Here is a 23,737-nt window from a genome sequence, read left to right on the forward strand (position 1 = left end):
TTGCCATACAATGTTTTTAAGACATCCCTCTCAAAAATTACTTTATAGTTAATATTTTCCCAGATACAAAAACAATTCTATTATTATGGCAAGTGTTACATTTATTCTAAACCTTAAATGTTAATACCATCGAAAGAGTATTTCACGTCGACTCAAAGAAAATTAATAATATACATGTTTACTAAATTCAGTTTGAAATCGTTATCAGACGTGTCAGACTCGACATTCTAAGGCAAGGGGTTAAAAGAAATCGGTCCGTTCCATGCTCTTCTTTGTCAAAGAATCATCGTCACAGCGATCGTCCAATCGATCTACGTCCCAGCAACGTGGCCCGCCACCGGTTATCATTGTTTCGAATTAAGGGTACCCTCGTTTAACAGCAAAGTCCACTCTGTCTGCGCAGCCCGCGCGTCGTTCGCAACGTGACACCGTCGACGAAACGGAATCGAGAAACAATAAACGCCACTAGAACGTGTATACGCGTGTGTGTGTGTGTGTGTGTGTGCGCGGCTACAGTGAGATGATCGACAGCCAGTGAGGCGAAACGAGCATTTTTCGGGTCGTGGAACTAAAGGTGTCCAAATCGAAGATGGGAAAGGTATTGGCTCGCGGCGACGATGTCACACCAGCCACCGATGACAATCGGTTACAGGCGAAAGCTTTAACATCGTCGCTCCGATTTTCGTCGCACGTTTTTATCACCTGTCCCGACTGCATGTCACCTGGAATTCGGAATGTGTGCTCGTCGTTTTTACTCGACCGGTGAATATGTACACATCCGTTCATAAGTATTAGCACATTTATTATTAGACTGACTTTTATGCAAAATAAAAGTTTCTATAGTAATTATAAGTTTTATAATAAAGAAGGTACTACTATAAGTGTATTTTCAATTACATTTTTGGTACTACTTCGAAGTGTTCATCATAATTTGATCACCCACATACATGAAGTAAACGAAACGAAGCATTACAAAATTATTGAAGGTCTGAAATAAATATTGTCTAGGGAAACATAAAGCTCGATCGACTACAATTAGTCTGATATGAACTAAAGTTAAAGTGGCCCAAAATGTATAATATTTTTGAAACGTCACATTTTCTTCATACAAGCCAGGTGTCCTAATACTTATGAACAGCAGTGTACACATCACGATCGCTTTATACTATTCTTCTTGAGAAGCTGCGCGTGTGTCGTAATTATTCACAGTAATTATTGCGGCGAGAGTGACGTGACCGAGGGCCGTTGGAAATTTCAGCTTCACCGGCACGCCTGCAATCTCATTAAACTGAATATAACGCATCCAAGCATTTCCGCGGGGCGCAGTTTGCTTCGCAAATATTATCTCTATAAGCGATTAACGGATAACCGGAGATCTCGTTAAAGAAGCCTTCGATCAGCCGTTTGGAACCGTTTAGAGCCTATTTGCGACGAATATGTGCATCAAAAATTGAAAGGGTTACACTTACCTGTATAATCGTTATTGTATCGAATGTGTAACTCTATGTAACACTAGAACTACCGACGATAAATGTAGTATACACTGCGTGGCATATTTGTAAAACCATCCTGAAATTTTCAAGTCTTATGTATGATGGTTAAAACAAAAACGAACCAAGTATGCAATGTTTGAAATCGCGTTCAGAAATAATATTTCTATAAAGATAGGTTATATTCCCTAGAAAAAGAAAGTGGTTTGTTTTTATTTTAACCACGATACATAAATATTGCAAATTTTGGTATTGAAAATTGTATTCTTATAACATTTTCACTTATTTGGTAGTTCTAGTATTAAGTTCATGATTCGGAACATGAATATTATTCACTGCTCGTGTTTAATTAACGGGGATTTAGGGATAAATTCTGTTCTGTTTTCTTTCAATTCTTATTACCGAACGGGTTAAAGCCTCAGGCAGAACCGACTTGTTCTCTCTAGACTGTATTACGAGTTCCCATGTTTTATCTTTCATTTGTTTATTTTTTTTTTTTGTTCTGTTACATACAGGGAATGTTCTCAACGGCGAGCGGAAAGCAGCAAGTATGCCTGCTGTTCTTCGTCCAAGTCGTCCTAATTGCGCTAATGGGCGCGCTGATGACATATGGCCCGGAGGCGAACGCTAATTTGCTAAAAAATCACGCAGGTCAGTAATGCAGTTCTCATCCACAGCCGATCCCACGCGTTCGTGAGTTAATGCCGTGACGTAACTTATCGCGACAGCCACGTATCGTTACATATTCGCCAGTGGAAGTGTCAGTTTCGGAATTATATCACGGGAAAATTCTTCCGAAATTTTCATCCCGTGGAAAACGCGTGATGCCAGACTCAACGCCCGAAAAAACTGACGGACAAGCACGCGTTATCGCATATTTCGAGCGTCGTAAAAATAACACGCGATTTAACGATGTTCATATTTTTTAGAGCTTTAAATTTTGGAAATCAATTTTAATTATGGAACCTCAGGTATACATGGAATCGCAAGATTTCTAAACATCATCTGGCCATCTCCATCTGGCCGTTAAAAATGAACGGAGAAACGGGGGAACCATAAAAGAAACTGTAATAGTTAGAGACCCTTCGAATTCTAAAACGTCAATCAGGCTCCACCTTTCAAGTCCCGTCACTAATTAAAAAAGACATCGAGTGATCGATACTTTTTTTTAACACAGAAACGAACGTAACCCATAGATGAATTATACAAATTGCCAAAAAAGGAAGAAATAACTTTTTTTTTTCTGTACCTTTTTCTTTTATTCGATCTCGGTGCAAGTTACAATACAATTACAGAGGTTTACGCGTCAGTAAGAAAAGAATCCACTCGCGTTTCCGCTCGAGTCGTCCAATCGTAGCCTAGTCGAACGATCCACTTCGACTTTTTACTGTTCCCTACTCGAACAAGTGCTCGCCTCCTGTTCCCGAGTCAAAGGAGAACGCAGAGAGTCGATGAGAGTCCGCCCCTCCTCCCACGATGTCTCCCGCCAGATTTCATCAAATTCGCCAAGCGTCATGCGCCGTGTGACGGGAGTAATTAAACTTTCAGGTAACCGCGAGGACTGGAAATCCGTCAAGAAGCCGGATGGCGACCCGTTGCAAATTTATCCGAGTGAGTAAAATCGAATTACTTAATTCCGTATTTATATTCGGCCGGCGAGAAACTAGTTTTCCCGGACCTGTCATCGAAAGTTGAATGTAAAATAAAAGAAAAACAACAAAACCCGAAATTACGGGGCTTGCTCGTGGAGATTATTATTTTTTATCGGGGTGAGTCGAAGGTGGTTCCTAGGAACTTCCGTTCTCCAAAAAAGAAATAGAAGAACGGAAAACCACCAGAATTAACTTGTTTCTTTGGTCTTTGGATCGATTTTTTTAACTTTATCACAACCGGTACTGTAATGTAGTCGCTCCTAAATCTATTCTTCTCAGTCTTGCGCATCTTAATTAACAATTCGACATTGTGACTTTAATCTGGAAGTTTCTTCACATGTGTGAATGTAAAATTTTCTCTGCACTTCGATATATTACTTTCGTAACTGTTTTAAGTAATTTCCTTTATAATATTTTTTTGTCGAAAGACAGAATTTTTTATGTAAAAGTTACTGTTCACTTTGATATATTATTTAACTGTTTTATGAATTCTGCCTTCCGTCGAGAGAATCGACGCTCCATCTTAGCGTCTGTCCCGCCGTCTCCGCTGATAAAAGTGACTAACATCGGCTTAAAAAAAATGGCCGCTGTGCAGCAAACGTGAAAGGCGCCCGCCCCTGCTTCTTAATAATAAATTCTACTCCGCTCGTACTTTTCCGCGGCAGGTCCATTAATTTAATTTACTCTTTCGCCTAGTACGGTGAAACGTTTATTCAACGTGCGTCCAATAATCCGCATGAATTCGCGCGTTTACTTTGTTGCTTTGAGAACTCGAGTGAACGTCTAACGCCGCGGCTAATAACTATTAATAATTTCCCCATAAAACATAGTTACCGTTGGAAAGTCGACTTTCCGCGTAACGTCGCAGCTCAAAGCTATGTTGAACGACACGACAATAACATTAAAGTCGAAAATTGAACAAAAATGAAAGCCTGGAACACCAGGTACCCTGTTGAAAATAGGAATACTAATTTTAGGTGACTGAAAAATACCAAATGTGACCTTCACCAGTTCCATTTTAAAATATTTAAAAATTTCGAAAATTTCATGAACTTCAAGATAATTACTTGCCCGAATAATTGAAAAAAAAAACACCTTTACAGAAATATTGTTTACATTCGACAGTTTTCGATCTCCACAAGATTTCGTTGTTCGTACCGTGCCCCGTGGAAATTTCTTCGATTTCCCTGACCGTGGCGCAGTAACGACGGGGGAAACACAAAGATCCGCGCGTCATGAAATAATAATAAACACGATCACATGGAGGTCGCGTCTCATTCAGTTCTCGAACCAGCCGAATACCGAAAATGTAAGCGAAGTCCCGAGTTAACAGCCGTGCGGGCGCGTATTATCCGGCGTAGAACAGAAGTCGAGGGGGTCGAAAGTTTCCGGATACGAGGGCTCCTTCGACCCTGCATACCCAGAATGCATAAAACGTGAATTTAGGTGTTCACCGGTAGGGGTTAACAGCCGTATCATGCGGCACGCGTGACGTTACGACTCTCGCCCCCTCCCTTCAACGAAAAGCTGCCAGATACTTCCGAAATTTCTCCCTCGATGAAAGACGCGGTCCTTTTTCGTGAAGGTGAAACCACGTGTTTGTTATTACCGTCGAGTCTTTCAAGGTATAAAATGTATGTTTCTAGAAAAGTTGTCAGTGTTTCGTGAACATTCGAGCTGGCCACGTCGAGTGTGAAATGACCGTACTGCAGTAAAGTCTCGATAAGTGTCTTCACTATTGGACGGGTTTTTTGGAATTATTCAAGTGGTTAGAAGAATACGGTTACTTATGGGGGTCAGACATCGTGTCCGTCCGTTTTGAATACTCGCAGGATTTAACTGTATTCGCGATAATTCGCAGTGTGGATTTGTTCTTCGATCGTGAGCTTCAATGCTTGTGAACATTGGGATAATTATTTGTAGTGTCGGTGAATTCTGCGTGCCTCGAGTTTGTGACTGTTCCCAGGATCGTTGGTTCTATTTCTTTTAAGCAGAAATATAGACGTTCTCTGTTTCACGTGTGGTTGTCGACGGGACAATTGGTGATTGATAATCGATGAACCGTCGAACGGAATTTAAACGATGCGGAAAATTCTCTTTGTTCGTACAGAAACGCGATGCAGGACACGCGATACGATGTTTCCCCTTGTAAAGCAGAATAGAAGGAAGCAATACAAATGGAGTTGCGATATCGAGTAGCGAAAAGATCCCATCAATTTTTTATACCGCTCGTGCGATACTTCCGATTCTTATCGATTCTATCTTCGCGGAGAACCCTCAAAGGAATATCAATCGGACCGTGGTTTTATTTTGTTAAACGAAGTGCCCAGGACGATGTAACAGAAGTTCCTCTGCCGCGGGAAACGAAGTAGCGAACTCACTTTCCGTTCTTCTATTTTTCGACCTGGAACGGACGGGAATGAAATTCATTAGAATGTTCTCCGGTCGACAAAACACGCGTTCGCGATGCTCTCTCCCGACAAGAGAGTCGGAGGCAGAGTCACATGACCTGTTCCTTTTTAAAAGAGACGGCACTGATCTTTATCGGGTATTCAAAAGACCTCCACACCCCCCCCCCTCCGCCCCTATCCAGCCGGAGATGCTTCGGGATGCAAAAGCTTGTCGATCCTCGACACTCCGGATCGAGTATCGTGCGAGTTACGAGATCGAATTCCAATAAACACCGGGAACCTGGGCGGAACATCGGTTACCTGGACAGCCTGGCTTTTCTCTTGCTTGAAGTGCCTGTTAAAACGATTCGGCTTGTATTAACGAGGAAAAAGGTAGTCAATTCTCTTTTCACCTGATACATCCGTGGAAAAACATTAGAGACAATCGTAGATTCCGTTATAGAGGCTGAAACAATAAAAAGGAGGTCATAACTTCTGGGGTAGATAGTACTTGACAAATGACGAAGAAAAGTTCTGATAAATATGGATCTAGAAATTAATATTTTCAAAGTTATTGACGATTTTTGGTTTCGGTTGAAGTTAGTGACCTTCTCGACTCTGGAGTCATCGTACCGTATGAAAACAATGATGAAGAATATTCTAAATTCTAAAAGAACTAACGAAAAATTATAGAAAACATTCTCTAACCAGGAACCAAAGAAATGACAAGGTAAGCCATTGTTTCCATACGATACGGTAGCTCCGAAATCGTCCGCTTTAAAGTCGAAAATTGTTTACAACTTTTAAAATATTCACTGTCGACCGATGTTTATTAGGACCTTTTATCATTTGACAACTACTATCTACCCCAAAAGAAATAAACCCTTTTTCTCATTTCACCCTGTATTTCATCCACCTGATTCTTCGAATATTACAGATTATTTCGTTCGAACAATCTGGTGTCGGTTACCAACGATCTAAAATTAAATGAAGAAACGGGACAGTTTGACCGTGAAGGTATCAAGATCACACCGATTAAATATCGAACCCTTATTACCGTCAGTCCACCATCGAAATTTAATTAAACTGAAAAGGGACAATAGACTTCCGTTTGCTAACGAAATCGACGGATTCTCCGTGCGTGATACACCAGGGAGTCGTAGTCCTATCCAAGAAGAAACGATCCGTACGTTTATAGAATTCCCCCGGAATGCTTAAACTCGATGGATACAGTCAGGTGAGAAGGGCCCCGTCGCGGTTCGGCGGGTGGTGGGGGTGTGGGGAAAGTCACCCTCGGGTGCCTCCTATTCCCGCGCCACCTCGATCCTGGCGAAGAAACCGTGGCGAAGAAGAGATGACGACGAGGAACGGCAGTGGTGGTGGCAGCCTATCGCACGCGATCGTGCTTCTCTTTATCGAGGGCTTCCTTCTCTGTGGTTTTTTGGGCACGTTCGATTACGCCCCGGAGGCGGACGCCCGTAAGAGGGAGAACAGCGTTTCGCCTCATCTAAATGGAAACCTGACTTCTTTGCCGGTCACGTACACACGTAAGTCCTTCGACTCGTTCCTTTTCACCGGCATCTTTTTTCTCCTTATTCGTCTTCTTCGAGGCGAACCTCCATCACTATCCTCCCTTCGTCCCAGCTTCCGCCACCCAAGCTCGTTTGTCTCTCACCGGTGCGCGGCAGGGTGCTTCGCGTTTTAACGGGCAAACTTTCGGGATGATACCCCGTGACACTCGGAATGAGAAACAATGGGCCCTGGAAATTGTCCACGGGGAAGTTCATTGCGATGGTCCACTCGTGGATTTTTTTGTTTTTTTTTTGTTTAACCGTTCTGGGAAGATTTATGGTGCTAGCATTACATTTAAAAGACGCGTTAGATCATCTCGAGTTTCTGGTTTTATTTTATTTATTAACGGGATAAGTATTGTTTAGTAAAACAGTTGACGTACCACGAGACGGACGTAAAAAATGATGTAAGGGAAGGGCCTCTTACCACTTTGATTCGGAGTTACTGAAATTTCTGCTAAATTAACATTTGGTTTAACGTTTGTTTCGGTATTTCAAATGAATCTATCGAACGATAGGATGCCCTCATACCTACACTACTTTTTCCCTTAGAGGAAGTCGAGTTTGCTCGCGAGCGTACATGAAAATAGAAGTAAACGATAGTCTTGTTAATTATTGACAATGCAAAGAAAAGCATTCCTTAATGCTAGTGTAGAATAATAGTTCCACCGATAACACATGACGCCTGAAAAATCATTCATCGATGACTCACTGTATACGTGCTTCTTGCGCAATGTCCTCTGCTGTCGTTGATTAAAATCAGTCGTTTCGGATTTTAATGTAAAGTGCTTCTTTTCTTCGTCCGTGTACGCTCACCCCAATGCGCGAAGTTCGATCGTAAAAAGCGAAAACACGCCGCATCCTCTAGCCTGAAACTCACGACAGGGGAGGGGGGTGTCCAACTACCCCTCGAAAGATCGCGAAAAGAGCGGAAGAAGAGAGGGCAGAGAGGGTGGCGAGACAGGCTCTATGGAAGATAACGAGAGACGCGTGCGTAATATCCCGAGAAACTCGTGTACCTATATAACGATGCAAAGAGGGGGTGGGCTTGACTTTGCCATGGAGTCGGATAAAGTACGTATATTAACGTTGCGCCACTACACCAGAAACCTCTTTGTGAGATACGGCCGGGCATTGTGTTACGCGAAATCGTATTGCTTTGCGTTTCGCCACCCTCCCCTGCCTCCACGCGCGCTTACACACGCTTTTGGTCATGATTACCTTCACTATTACGGAATTGCCTGTCTCGAGGCTGGTAATTGGCGAGCTTAACCCTCTCCGACCCCTCTCTAGTCGTTGTTCTTACACAGACCAAGCATTTTTGAGAGTCGAATCGGATTACACTTGAGATATTGCCGCGGAACTCATCTAGAATCGAATGGTAAATGGGAAAACACTCGATACGGTTGGTGTAAAGTGGTTGTGTAACTTTCACGAACGATTTGATTTTCATTTAAAACTTTCGACTGTTGAGGGTGGGTTTAAGGAGGTTGGGATCGTGTGTTTATGAATAAACTGCGGTTGTTTGTGCGTATTTACAATTTTATAGCACTGATGTATGAAAAATAAAATTCGACGGAATTTTGTCTACTGGACTGGGGGTTTTAATATGTTAATTATAATGCAGAACAGTATTAACTAGAAGTTTTAAATTTTTAGGTTTTGCAAGTCAAAGGACGCTATAAATGCATAAACATCTGCAGTCTAGTTATGGGAGTTTTGGGATTAAATTCTTTTGAGATGAATATATCGAGCGATGATTGAAAATTACGTTGGAGAACTTTGGGAACGATCGCGTTAATCTTTGCTAACAACTTTTCTTAACCTTGGATCATTTTTTCCCAATTAAATTTTTTCCCACTAGACTTTGGATCTAAATAATTTTCCGTGACAATGTGTTACAGCATTCTGAATTGGGTTATTAACGCAAAACACAGTGGATTGTGATTAAGAGTTTTTAGTAGAAACCACCGAACCGATACGACTGGTGTGTTTCTTTTCGAGTTCCCCTCAGTACTTCCTTTCTTCACTGCCGAGTACTATTCATATTCATCGATTCTGCCGTGTATCACGCTCGCGCGTGATAATAACGCCGGTTATACGTGATATTAGACGGCATAAACGGAGCCTCGTGTAATACAGTTTGAGCGTATCTTGGGAGTTTCGAAGCGGGGGACCGTTGAAACTCGCGGGCGGAAAGATGAACATATGGTCAACACTTTGGCCGGGGGAATCTGAAATTCAAAGTGATACTTTGTGTAGATTACAAAACCAGCCACCGGCGCAGAGGCATAATTGGTAAGGTAATCTCGTTGCTCTTCAAAGATTATAAATTTTAGCAAAGGAGAGGGGGTGGGGGACGCGCGGCAGAGCCGAGCGTGTACGTGTTTTCTTATGGAAATAGCCTTTCAAGCTACGACCTAGACCAAATTCCCTTCTCATGGAGATGCGACGGTTAGCAGGGAAATACAGTACAAAACCTAAAGTGAGGATCATCGTGTCGCGTTTCTTTTCGTTTTGCTTCCGAAAAATTCAGCTTCCACCCTTGTATGAATTAACACCCTGTGTCCGTTTAAAGATAACCACAGGAATCGAACGCGGGGTTAGTGAATTTAAATCAGTTCAACGCGGTGGAAAAGACGGAATTTCTGCGCGAGACGGAAAAGAAATACACGGACGGGGAACTCGTGAAAATTCGGCTGTTCCGGACAGAAACTTTTACGCGGCATGGCGCAGAACGCAACCCTCTCGAGCAACTTCGATACCGTACACGAGCAACCCCCCTTCCTGCCTTCAACTTTCCTGGAACTCGTGTCGTGGATTATACTTTGGTGCGAATTTTGGCGTAGGGTGAAGGTACCTAATATCACCTGGCCAAAATAAAATCGCTGTCAATTAAATAATAATTGATACTTTTGTATGTGATTTGTTTAAACGTAACGAAAAAGTATTCGTGTTTTATGTGACATAAGTTCGAACCGTTGAAACACATATTTTCAATTGGAACTCGAAAAACGTAAGGCATGCAAAAATTGGGTTCTGAAAAAAATGTACCTAACCATCACCTACTCAAGAAATATTAATTAATTCATGCATATATTAGTTTTCAATGGCAATTTCTTATGTGTTTTTATTATTTTCGGTATTGGGAGCATTAAAGTTAGACGGTGTCGAGAACATGCATCCTGATAGAAGAAAAATGCTATTTTCATTAAGAAAAATGTTTGAATCGACTACATTCCTTAAGTCTTTAATTATCGTTCATATGACGCTGCAATCACAGCATGTATTCTTGCACAGCATGTATTAGGAACATGGTATTAGGTACCTTCACCTTACAACTGGGAAAATAGAGGGGCTACGGGAAAAATTAGACTTCCCATCGAGATGCATGACAATTAGAAGTTTCGTTGAAGCGTAAGAGTATCTGTAAGAAACAGGATAAAGCTGTTCGAAATAACGACGTTCGACCAATCGAATCAGAGGATCTTAACGGGCGCCATTTCGTAGCGATAATCGAGTCGAATCGCCGTGAACCGAATTTCCTTTGGTTTCAAGCTGGATCAACGGCGTATCCCACGGTAACCCGATCACTACGTCTGTTTTATCCTCCTCGAAGAAAGTTGCCTTCGGTTTTTCCGAAAATTCTTATTCGATGACCGCGGGAAAAAAAGGAAGGCGTGCCCCACGATTCGTTCCAACGTTCCCGTATAAAAGTCACGACGGGGACACACCAATGCCTCAAGTGATAAATAGATTACACGGACGCGTCTCGAATAATTTCGAGCGGAACACCGGGGCTTCCGGTGCGAACGCCCTTGCCAGAGATAGATCTTCCACCCTGTTTCGCTTGTACCATCACGGCGAAAGTTTGCTCGTTGATCGGATCAGGGTCGTTTCCCTTGTCGTTTCTTTTTTTAAATATTTAAAACGTGTTTATTTCCAGAAAGGAATCGATCTGTTAATTGTCAGTTGAAAACGTTCGACGGATCTTTCCAAGCTAATAGAACGGGCATTTATATTTGCGAGCGTTCTTCCACAATTTCCATACACGTACCTGTAAGTTCCTATTTCTAGAAATGTAATTACATACTCTGTGCGATATGCTTCATGAGTGCTCAGTGATCGGTGTTTATTTACAAAGGATATCAATATTTAAGCAGATTGGCGATCGATCGGGATCGTAGATTATATTATTTTTCAAATTCTATTTTTGCGTTACATATCATAGTATTGTTTAGTGGTAATAACAAGTAAAAACTGCTTTTTTGTACTATATTCGGGTAAATTTTAAGTAACGGATAAATGAAAATAATCACATTTTGATGATCGACGTTATTTCTACTTCTGAACCAGTACGACCAGACGGTTTTTTTACTGTTGAACTACTATTGGTATCACTGTTTTTTCTCCTATCTAATTTTTCAGATGTCAGACAAGTAAATATATTCTTCCTTTCGCGATTAAACCCGTGTGTTCTGTCTTGCGGACTGACACAACGGGCGACATTACCTCAGCAGTTTGTCTTACTTACTCGAATATTCTTATTTAAATTGAAATCCTGGATACATTACCGTTCGTACAGGCCATATATATTCATCCTGTGTCACGGAAAGCTATCCACCGCAAAGTATGCTCGGGAACTTCTTAATCCTCCGCCTTTTTCGCGCTGTACGGCTCCTACCCCTATCAGTTCCGACGCGTGGGATATTGATACAGCAGCGAAGGTGTTCGTCGGGGAAACGGATGGAAATTACACTCGGTGACAGCGACACCACCCCCATACCTATGATAAATAAATAGATCACGCCATCCGAGAACGGCAACCAGGTTTCTTTGATCCGTGGTTTCACCGGGAATCTCGCGGAATAAGTTGTCGATCCGAACGAAACGAAAAATCATCCCTCGAAATCGAACGGAGAGAAAGAAGACTGGACTCCTGGGTCTAATATTACGCGTTTCATTTTAATTAGGGGTGGGTTGGAACTTAATTTTTCAATTCTTGAAACTCGAATCTGACGCTTTATAAGATTTCGAAATTTTCTTCGAAACTTGATTGCCTGATTTTGGTTTATGAGAGGAATGTTTTTTTTTTAGAACTGAATCCTCAACAGATTCTTTGCACAAACCTTTATTGATCACAATTAAACGAAACAGAAAGAAGAACATAACAATTTATTCACGTATTCTTTTTTTTCTACTTGTTACTACCACTTAACAATACTACCTGTATTTCTCCAATCCCGATCGATCGCCAATCTGCTTACATTTCAATAATCTTAAAAACAAAAACCGATCACCGAGTACTCATGAAGCATCTCGCACCGAATATTCGATACACACACGAATCGAATATCTCGGCGTATTCTGCAAACGATTCCTCTCAATCGATTTTCTATTTTTTCCTCGTCTGAGTTTCCAAAATTTCGAATCGCGAAAAAAAGTGCAAAGTTTCATCTTCTCGTACCTCAAAACTTTCTCCAGTTTCGAGGAACCCATTCCTAATTTTAATGAATCGACCCTCGTTAAAATTCAACGGGAAACGGGGATTCTCAGGATTCAATCGCGCGTTTCTTCCGTTCGACGTTTCTTCTCCCCTGTTCGACGGACACGAAAATTTTCTTGCCCGTCAACGTTGGACCGGGATCAGCAAAATTCTCCCTCCGGGCTATTATGCATTCACGCGCGAATCGCGCGAGCCGCTGCAAGTAGCGACACCCTGTGATGGATGAGCCAGCCGATTCAGGGCGCGAATTATCTGTTTCGAGATGGCCGGTGACCTAAGACGTCCGCCCGGTTTTACCAATGATTTACGAACGTGTTTTATACAGCGGGAGGACCGTCTGGTCCTTAATCCAGCCTCTACGCTCGCTCCTCTGGGCGGTTGATTTATTCCCGGTTAATGGACGGGATGAAAATTTAACGGCGAAACGATCTTAGTCGACGCCCCGATGTCGCACGATCGAGACCGCGCGCCCTTCAATGGACGGGATCGATTTTAACGTCGGAAACTGTTAATAACAATGAAGCACCGAGACATTACGGCGACTGAAACGAATCCCTCACACCGGAAGTGTTGGAAGAAATTTAAAGAGACAGAACACTGTAACGATCCCAAAAGTATTTTTGGGATTTTTTTCGAAACTGTTTGAATACTTTACTTAACATTTCAATATAATGAAAAGATTTGTTTTAGACGATGTAGGGCGGATATATCCGCAGTGGAAGGCCCGTAATTTTGTACAGTAAATCCTGGATGAATGCTCGATGATTCCTCGGCACTGAACATTTCATAAATTAATGACCTTGTGCGGTTGAAATAACTATCATTGGCTTCGAAAGTCCAAATCCATCACTGTGCTGAACCTGATTAAAAAGCCAGTAATACCATGGAGCCTTCGAACACTCATCGAGGATTTATTGTACTCCATTAAAAATTACGACTACCGTGTTGACAGCGATTAGGCTATACAGTCCACCAAAGGTCAAAACATACAAATTTTCAGTAACTACATATAGAACAATATTAACCGACGTAGGGAAAATTTAATAACTGAAAAAATTTACAAAAATGGTGGACCTTTAAAGAAAAATGTCAAGGTTCTCAAGCCAATGAATGTATGTTATTAGTAAAAAAGCACAAATGGAAAAATTCAATTTAAAATATTGAACATCATATTAGATCGTTAGAACATTACATAGATCGAGCACCACAAATAATCATAGGTACTGTTCGTCGATGTTTAACCTATTTCCCTATAACATCGAGTCAGACTCTTGTTAACAAAATCGATGCAACAAAGAAGAATGTTATTCGGGTTTCTTTAATATTTCACTGTTTACAGTAAAAATACAGTTGCAATAAGTACAGAATTCCTTTCGTTTCTGGGAGACCATCGACAACAATGTAATCTCGTAAGGCAAGGGGTGGAAATCACGAATCCAGCGAGAATTTCGAATTGTTAACAGGAAAATGAGTCTTCCAGATCGCGAAGCAATCCCCTAGTAAAACGTTCCGGGGGCAGGGTTGGAACTGATTGCAGCCGAGGCGTGAATTATACGATGCCCCCACGGTTGCAGAACACGTAGTGTCTCGCGCATAAGTCTGCGGTTATCTTCGAATCGGTCAGGTAGAAACGTGGCGCGTCCTTCCTCCCCGCCCCATCCCGCCGCGTAATTGCGGCGATCAATTAACGCGCGATTAACAGCACTCAACGAACGAGGCGGCCGAGCAAACAGGCAACCGGCGTGCGCGCGCTCATTAACCGCACGCGAGCCATGCATGCGCCTACAAAAAGGTATTTCTGTTTTCCTCGCTCCAACCGCCATACACGCACGCACGCATCCTGTCGTCGCTAAAACGGCTCAGTGTATCAAGATGTCCACGTGATGATATGGATCGGCTTCGGGTTCCTGATGACGTTCCTGAAGAGGTACGGCCAGAGCGCTATCGGTCTGACGTTCCTCGTCGGCGCGATCCTCGTACAGGTCGCGATGATCTGCGAGGGCGTGATGGAGATCAAGACGGACAAGAAGGCGTACCTGTCGTTGGGAAGGTCGGTAGAATTTGTTTTAATCGGGAAAAATTTACTTGTTCTGAAAGGGAAGATCTGTTTAATCCTCGTATTACGAATACAGGATCATTTTGACCCCCTTGTTGGGGGCAACAACCAACAGCCTCTATTAAAACGCATGCAATTTCAAGGATTTTTTTTTTTTGAATGATTTATTCCAGAAATTTGTTAGATGTAGGTGTAACAATTGTAGAATAATAATTCAAGAAGTGAATGCTATTGAGCTTTCGACTGAAGTTTGCCAATTGGGCAAGTTGATTAAATAACATGATCCAAGGTACTTTAAAATTTTTGTATCGTGAAAGTATGCCATAATCAGTTTAGTTATATTTATTTTTTAACTAGAATCAATGCTTTCCCCGTGATGCACGGAACACGAACAGTACTTGTACAATCTCCGTCAAGGATCCTTATAAAAAGTAATCGAAAGTTATCGGAAAGTAACTTTTTTATTTGTTATCCTTGCCACAAACAGAAAAATCGTTCGAGCGAAAGATAACGAGAGGGAAAGTAATTACTTCCCCGTCTGATTATTATCATTGCATTCGCAGTGAGAATTTTCTGAGTGGTTGAAAACCCCCTGAGCAAGACCAGATTTCTGTCGGAATTAACGCGAAAATTAGTACCGTAAGCATGCTAATTAAAACGTATAATATTCATGGAGGGGGAGGTCGTGCTTCCTGAAAACCGGATTAACTTTTCTTCGCCCCTTTCCTTTTGTCATTCGTATGCCTGCTTACGAAGATCTCGCGAAATACTTGGACTCTTTTCGATCCTTTCGTCTGCTGGAAGAAAATGGTTCGAAGTATCTTTCCTCGATTCAGAGTGTGAACTGTTTCCGAACGTGTCTCGCCAGAAGTGTTTGCGACCTGTGCGCATCGAGAAACGAAATAAATTCACTCGGAAGGGGGGATAGGTAATATACAGATCGGGGTCCCGATTGGCTGAAAAAAAGTCCGATGGTATTTTTGTCGAGAGGCTCGGATGCAAAATACATTCGTGGTCCGGATGCACCATTGAATACCAAAGCCGGCTTGTAAGATTGTGCTTGGTTTCGTGCATGAATAGTTAACAAGCGTGGCCGGGTACGCAGACACTTCGTTTCCCCGAGTTTCGCCTCCTTTCCATAGAAATTGTAATTCTCACTGGACCGGGAAGAAAATGACAATTCGATGAAATAACGCGTCGTGTCTGGTGAAAGAAAATGGAACGGATATACGGTGGCGCAAATACATTCAATTCGTCCTTGTTAAAATTTCCTGTTTAATATTTCGTACGATGCTGCTCGTCTATGAATTAATTTCTCGTTAATTCTTTCGCGGTGTAATTACAAGAGAAACTCCAGTGAAATTTCATGAATAGAACTTTTCATTCCAACAATTTCTATTGCATAATACAATATATTGTTTATATTCATATGCAGGATGGACCACGAAATATGATCAGTTTCGTGGTCCACCCCGTATAAATCCAAACTAACCGGTGCATCTAAACTCTTCACTCTTAATTTCAACAGAAGAAATAATTATAATTTCGATTCTACCAAGAATCGATCATTGGATGTTAGAACTTTCATAGGACTACTAGATAGTAGTATCGAATACGATTCATCGACGAACGTTCAAAGCGCGAGTTATTATTGATGACGCTATCGTTAGCAACAACTCGAAAGCAAATAACTTCGATCAACAGGGGGATCCGTGATATCAAACCTCTGCCCCATTCCGTGATGCGACCTGTTTGCATACCCAGTCCTCCCCCTCCCCTCCGATATATTCCTGCGGATGTTATGAATACTGATCTCCGGTTTCGAGGTTCTACCTGCAGGTTAATAACGCCAGTATCGATCACCCCTATCTCTTACCCGGTAACCACTTTCAGCCTTCTGAGCGCCGACATTGCGGTGGCCGCCCCGTTGATATCCATGGGCGCGCTCCTCGGTAAGACGACCTACATACAGCTCGTGTTCATGGGTATCCTCGAGCTGATCATGTTCACCGTGAACAAGTACGTGGGGGAGCATATACTCATGGTAAGTTTACCCCTTTTGCCCATCGACCGCGCGTGCCGACCACCGTCTTGTCCATAGCACCGCCCCCCCCCCCCCCCCCCCCCCCCCCCACGTTGTTGTCAGAAACACCGGTGGACAGTCTAAATATCGTTTGACGATCGTAAATGTGGAAGCTTACGGGTCGGGGAATATTTTTTCAATTTTTCAAAATCGTGCTTGCGATGATAAGGTTGGAACGGATCGTGAGATCTGTTGTGCAAATGTGATATGTCTTGAGGGGGTTTCGTTACTCGAGGAAACTGATTTTAGGCGTTGATAAACAATCAATGATTAAAGATTTATTTTCAGAGACTAGAAATAAACAGAAATATGGTTACTGTATTAAAGATTCTATCAATTCTCATATAGAATGAATATTCTACTAAAATTTATTAAACTTCTTAATATACTACATTTCAGACAATTGAGTATAAGTGCATAACATCTGCAATGTAACGCTAACACATGTTAGAAGACAGGCTGTAGAAATTATAGGAAGTCCCCGGTTATCTCATTTTATTTTGCAATCAAAACGTACATTCTTCGATTTTTCCCGAGGAATAAACATTGCAAAACGCACGATTGACAGCGTCACATTTCGAGTACAACGGGAAAGAACGAACAATTATCGAGTCCGACTGTCCACTTCCGTGGTGACAAAAAAAAAAAAGAAAGGAATCGACGAGACGGGGGAAGATTTGTTTTGTGCTTCGGGGACGGCTCGCTATTGTTTTTGCCCACCGATGGCGAGAATCGATTTACAGGTGGGAGACACGCCTTTCGCGACAGACGAAATGAAAACTTTTCCTACCGTTCCAATAGGCGGCCGACGCCGGTGACAGCATGTTCGTCCATGCGTTCGGGGCGTACTTCGGGCTGGCCGTCAGTTTCGTGATGGGAATGAAAGAGAAACCGAAGGAGCACCATCTCGAGGGACCGTCTTATAATTCGGACATATTCGCGATGATCGGTACGCTTAACTTTATTCTAACTTTATCTGTTCTCACGCCTAAATCCCGCTTGTGAGTTTCTCATGCGAATAGAATTTATTTGTCAACGCAAACTTTAGGACAATTCTTGGATAGCTATATAATTTCTATTGTAAGACAGAAGAATTTGCTAGAGTCTAACTGTAAGTAGAATTGTGGTATTATGGTCAGACACGATTTGGTGACTTACAAATGAAGGACCCCATTTGACCGACTTCAATTTAACGATGTTTTGTAAGGTATACAGTTTCCTAATGATATATTTATGTGAAATATTAGTTGTAAACACTAAATAATTCTAAAGACATTCCGTGGAGGGTAGGAAGTAGAAACTCTCACGAGGGACTTTTTATCCAACTCTCATCGCGTCTTTACTGTACTATCATCTTAAAAAACCCTGTTAACTCATACTCTATCGACATCTTGTTTCTCTTACTACTGAATGATCTAGGATCGAAACATCACCCAGTTGTTAGATCGACCCCCTTTGCTCGAAGAAGGGACTAATAGTTTACTCGCGATAGGTACGGTGTTCCTGTGGCTGTTTTGGCCGTCTTTTAACAGCGCCGCCCTCAAAGGTGACGATCAACACAGAGCAATTATAAACACCCTCCTCTCGATCTCGGCCAGCTGCGTGATCGCTTTCGCTACCTCGGCCCTGGTCTCCAAGGACAGCAAGTTCAACATGGTCCACGTACAGAATTCGACGTTGGCCGGTGGTGTGGCCATCGGCACCGCGGCAGGTACGACGTCAATTAACTAATTGTTGACCCATATAAACATTGTATATATGCAACACACGTACAGCTAACCGTGATGACATTTTCCGAATAAACACAGGCATGATGTGTGAACCAGTAGGCGCTCTGGTCGTGGGCTCTTTGGCCGGTCTGTTCAGCGTGCTTGGATACAAATACCTCACGGTAATTGATTCCCTCTCTGTTTTCAAGCAAGCCTTCGTGTTCCTGATTGGATATATCGGTTCTATTCAATTGAGTTAATTAATTTGTAAATATTGAATTGCACTCTGTGCATGCAAAAGTATATTGACACAATTTCGTTAACCCTCTAATGATAAGGTCCGGGTCGTATCCAACCCAAGTTATAATTCCTCTTGTACTGTCCCCACTTTATTTTTTATAAGTTTCTTATTATTCTCGTCTTAAAATATGTTTCATTATTCAGTAAACGTTTAATACTTATATTATTATACGTTATATTACTCAATTATTAATCCTTACTATATAAACAGAAATAAAAAATTCAAATTTCTTTTCACCCGTCTGAAAATAGCAAAAAAGGTCACGGGTCGGATCCGACCCCACCTCACCAAATACGACTTTAAACATCGCCTTACCATTCGGGGGTTAACATTAAATAACAGGTAACGTTTTATTATTCGATAGTTTTTAATTTTTCTTATAGAAAAATACAGATACGCAATTGTAAATATGTATCACGACCCAAAAGGCTGAAACGCAACGATTTCCACGGTATATTAAACATTCCACGTGGGTTACTGCGAAAAGTATAAAGAAGTTTCGCGAGTCGAGCGGCGAATCACGAGTGCCAGGGGGAGGGGGTGGTGGCCACTATTTAAACACGTGCGTCTCTTTTTCAAGTATCCATTAAGGTTTTAATGGCGGCCTTATCGCGCCGAGCACTAAATTTAATTTACGCGCGATTCATAATCGTTCCGCCGTGCCTCGCGCGAACTACCAGGCCGACGACGTCGACGACGGCGCGTCCTATGCTCGTCGTTCCATCGACGGAACCTACTTTCCGCGGAAATTTATATTCCACGTATACGGTGTTACCCGGCGAGAGAAGTTTCCTCGCCACTTTGGCAGCGTAAAAATTTCAGTCGACGCGGATAGATCACAGGAGTCTTCTCGTCAACACGCATACATGATTACTGAGGCCGGATATCGTTTACGTCCCCCTGAAATATGCCGGTTCGTTCGACGGTATTACGTTGTCAATTTTTTTTTTTTTTTTTTTTTCCCAAGGGCTCCTGTAAACATTTCACGCGCAGCGGTATTCATTCGCGTGTACTTTGGCGGAACCAAGAAAATGAAAACTGAGTGCATCTTCTTGACTCAAGGGAATCGTGAATAATGGACGGTTATCGTGAGATCCATCCATAGATCGTAATTTAAGGACAGCATTTTTTACATTACTGAAATACACATTTCAAAAATATCGCCTGAATATTTCCGAAAGAGATTCATAAATTTCGCAGTTCAGTAATCACTTAATAACACTCATTAGGTAGGGATTAACGTTTCTGTTAACCAATATTGCTCGTTTAACGTTTCCCCTTATTTTCCATATTGCGATAATTATTAAAAATTTTCTTCCATCTACATCCTCGAGCCCCACCGCCATTTTCTTATAGACTTTAGGAGATCGCGATGATACTTTGTTCTTTCCGGTTCGCGCTTCTTTTCCCGTTCTTTCGTGGAACTTTCTCCGCCCCCTCTGACCGTGGCGGATCAAATGCAGTTTCGAGCGCATTAATTAGCGATTCGCCATCAAGACGGAAGTCTGTCTCGGCAATTCGCGCAGATAGTAGAAGGAGAAACGACGGACAGACGGTGGTCTGGTGAAGATTTTTACGGGAAACGGTGGGGAGAGGAGCGCGAACCCAAGAGGCACTTCGCGGTATCGTTAAAAGATTCGAGCAAATAGATTCTCGAACAAAAGCGGCAACGGCAAAGCGTCGTTCCGTTCGAGTGGCGGTGAAATAAGAGAAACGACCGGAATAAAAAGAAAAAATGAAAAAAATACGCAAAGTTCAACGAAGCCGTTCACGCTTATCGAGGGACCGAGACACTTCTCTTCGGCCATCTTTTATGCCGCCGGGGGGACTGTTCTTTACTCGTCGATGGCGAGGAAGAACACTTCGATGGCTAATACACAGACCTCTGGCGATTGAATTTCCGCGAGGGAACACGGGTTGGTGAGAGATCGATTTTATGGATCGTTAACCATCGACGAGGGAATCCTTCAATTTTAAACCGGATATCTCTCTGGTTAATATCGAAGGGAGGATCCGCCATTTTGTGACAAGTTTCGCGTGTACGAGTTATCCGAGCATATAGGACCCGAGACACGTAATTCTGATATTAAAGGCTCGCAATTATTCGGATATGCAATCTTTTAGCGGTGGGTATTCTCGATAAAAAGGATCGTAAAATATAAGGGACCGTGTACGCACGTGTTTATCGAAAGCCGTCAAAAAGCGATACTACACGTGTTAACGACACCTAGTTTCGGCGGGAAACCGTGGCGGAAAAATAAAAATATAAAAAATTGTTTCAACGCAACGGGTGATATCGTTCACTTAGATTTTCATGTTTTTGTTATCGTTCGTTCGTTTAACGGCCACGTAGATCTGCGTTTTCCGCGACACGACCGCCGAAAAAGCATAACAGTAAATACAACCGTATCTGGAAAAACGTGCGCCGAGTGCTCGCGTGCAATCTACGGTAGATAATGGTCGTAAATTTTCACGCGTATTATTAATAACGATTATTAAAATTGTACACATCATTATTCAAAGTGTTCCCGTGGGAGGAATACTGTTTCAATTAAATAGCCCCGTACACTTCGTCCATTCCGAAACGAAAGGAAATTATATTCAATAAAACGAAGAGACTCCTGTAACGTTTATTCATCGACGAAACTTCGATCTGTAACTTCACGGAAGTAATCATAATTTAAGACGAGATTGCTCGCAAGTTTTTATACACGGAAAAATAAAAATTTATTTCCCGCAATAAACTTATACAGGCCGAAGGGATTCGTATTACACGAAGTATATAAAACGTAAACCAGAGATGGGGAAAATTTTATTCGAACAGACCATCCACACCCTTAGACTTGAACCAACTTGAACTCAACAAATGTTACTTCTAACACAGTTTCTGTCTCAACAAAAACAGACGCCCCTTAAGAATTCCGTTTTAATCAGACAAGAAAGAATTGTATACCTACTAATTGCAAGGGACTGAAGACAACCGACCCTAACTCCATTAGATCTACCCCACTGTCCTCATTCTAGAATCTAGAATGAGAGGACAGCAAGGTTCGCCTAATGGAGTTAGGGTCAGATTAAAGTCAACGGTCCTGTAAGTACCTGACCCAAATACCAAAAAGAGAAAAACTTTTTTCCCGTTCGGTCTCGAGTTTCTCCCGCCCCGATACATAATTTGTTTCAGCCCCTGATACAGAAACGTCTACGCGTGCACGACACGTGCGGCGTTCATAACCTTCACGGGATGCCGGGCGTTTTGGCGGGAATTTTCGGCGCCCTGATGGCCGGCCTGGCCACGGAAGCCTCTTACGATTATTCCCTTTACGAGGTACGTAACTTGCTTCTCCGTCGCGACCCCGTTACAGGAATTAATTGGGCCGACTGTTCGGGTAATTAACTTCGTAAGGGGACAGTTCGCTAGGTATGCGAACTGGCCGTCGCCAGTTCCGAACTAACAGCTGAATTGGGAACACAGGCGACCGAACTTTCCCGGTTCCCTTACAAAAACCGGCAATTGCTTAATCTGTTAACCGTGAAACGAACGTTCCTAGTCACCGGTACGCGCAAGAAACTCGCGATTGTTATTCCGGTCCATGGAAGACCCTCTTTTTTTTGGTCTGTGTCACGGCGTGTACGATGGAGGGAGCCATTTTTATATCCATTCCTATGTGAACGGAATTTGAAATTCTTGGCGCTGTATTGAAATCGTTTTTGATTGTGCAACATTAACTGGGACGTCTTTTTTTTTTTTCGATTTGTTGACCCTTGAAATATTGACCGGTTCCTGGGATATAATGCAGAGATTTATTTGAAATGTAACGTAAGACTCATTTTTTTTTGGATCCAAATGTGATATTGCTGATAGGATAATTTTCACGGTAGTTAAAATATCTTTGAAGGGATTTATATGATGGCCTTTTGTGATTGAGTCTGTGCCGGTAATAATCGATGTTACATTTTTTTTCCTCTCGACAGATTTTCCCTGCACGAGCGCCAAGCACTGAAACAATGGTCGCCGAGATGAGGGACTATTATGGTATATCGCCCGGGCTGAACAGAACGGCGGGACAGCAGGCAGGCTATCAATTATTAGCACTCGCGATCACTGTGGTAATTGCCATCGTTTCCGGATTAGTAACAGGTAGTCATTTTTCATAGATTGTTCAGATAATTGGCCGTTCTTCTGATGGCTGGACTTATCTCCTGATTGATTTATCAGCCGCTCGCTATAATCTTGTTTCGATACGTATAATTGAAGTTTTATGCCGAATGAAAGTAATCATTCGTTCCCATTTATTGTCTATATTGACTTACTTGAGACAGCTTCGACTAATTTCATTGTAACGATAAATGGTGTCACGTGAACAAGCGTATAAATGATATTCTAGGTTTAATATTACGTATGTCGATCTGCGGTTCAATATCAGAAGAGCAGAAATTCGATGACGAGGCACATTGGGAACTGGAGGAAGAGACTTCGCATGAATCAAAAGTTAAAGAGGGAAACAATTCTGGTGATCAGTTGCCGATGGCTTCTATTTGAAGAAAATTATTCTTGCCCCCCCCCCCCGCCGGCCCCTCATCCTCTTTCCTTAAGTAAAAATCTGTTCATTTAATTAAAAAAATATGTTACAATATGCAAATAAACATATATACGTTTAATTGAATATTTTACGACAGTGAATATAGGTGCACGATCAACAGGTAGCATGGATGTAACCAAGTGAGGAAGTAATACTACAAAAAATATTTTTAAAACGAAAACAATCAAAATTAACACATATCAACAAACATGTAATTGTTATCCAAGAACAGCATGCAACAAACGTACAGTACAGGTACAACGTTTTTACAGACATTATTTGTATTTTTTTAGAAAACTTTCTATAAATTTATACAATAAATAGTTTGTAACATAAACAGATTCAATATAATATATGTACGAATGTTTCTGGAAATTGCACAGCAGCTTTTATCGTAAT

The 23,737-nt window shown here is 42.0% G+C and overlaps 1 protein-coding gene across 2 annotated transcripts; it reads left to right on the forward strand.

Annotated features, from left to right (window-relative positions):
• The first annotated feature begins 517 nt into the window (after nucleotides 1-517).
• Nucleotides 518-23,737, forward strand: LOC107191600 (ammonium transporter Rh type A). Of its 2 annotated transcripts, none has more exons than XM_015580666.1 (12): nucleotides 518-598; nucleotides 2,006-2,141; nucleotides 3,039-3,101; nucleotides 14,473-14,659; nucleotides 16,559-16,709; nucleotides 17,550-17,697; nucleotides 18,241-18,459; nucleotides 18,557-18,639; nucleotides 21,940-22,083; nucleotides 22,731-22,896; nucleotides 23,144-23,351; nucleotides 23,436-23,737. In XM_015580666.1, the coding sequence occupies exons 1-11, from the start codon at nucleotides 590-592 to the stop codon at nucleotides 23,296-23,298; spliced, it is 1,461 nt and encodes a 486-aa protein (XP_015436152.1). In that variant the 5' UTR covers nucleotides 518-589; the 3' UTR covers nucleotides 23,299-23,351; nucleotides 23,436-23,737. The 2 variants fall into 2 exon arrangements, with proteins under 2 accessions (XP_015436152.1, XP_015436153.1); XM_015580667.1 differs by having other exon boundaries at nucleotides 14,482-14,659.

Source organism: Dufourea novaeangliae, unplaced genomic scaffold (genome assembly GCF_001272555.1).
Source record: "Dufourea novaeangliae isolate 0120121106 unplaced genomic scaffold, ASM127255v1 scaffold228, whole genome shotgun sequence".
NCBI lineage: Eukaryota > Metazoa > Arthropoda > Insecta > Hymenoptera > Halictidae > Dufourea > Dufourea novaeangliae.

What these genes read in the sequence shown, in the direction of transcription:
- LOC107191600 (XM_015580666.1), top strand. An exon ending in GGACATATTCGCGATGATCG is followed by an intron (nt 17,698 to 18,240) that starts GTACGCTTAACT and finishes TACTCGCGATAG; the next exon opens with GTACGGTGTTCCTGTGGCTG. An exon ending in TTGGATACAAATACCTCACG is followed by an intron (nt 18,640 to 21,939) that starts GTAATTGATTCC and finishes AATTTGTTTCAG; the next exon opens with CCCCTGATACAGAAACGTCT.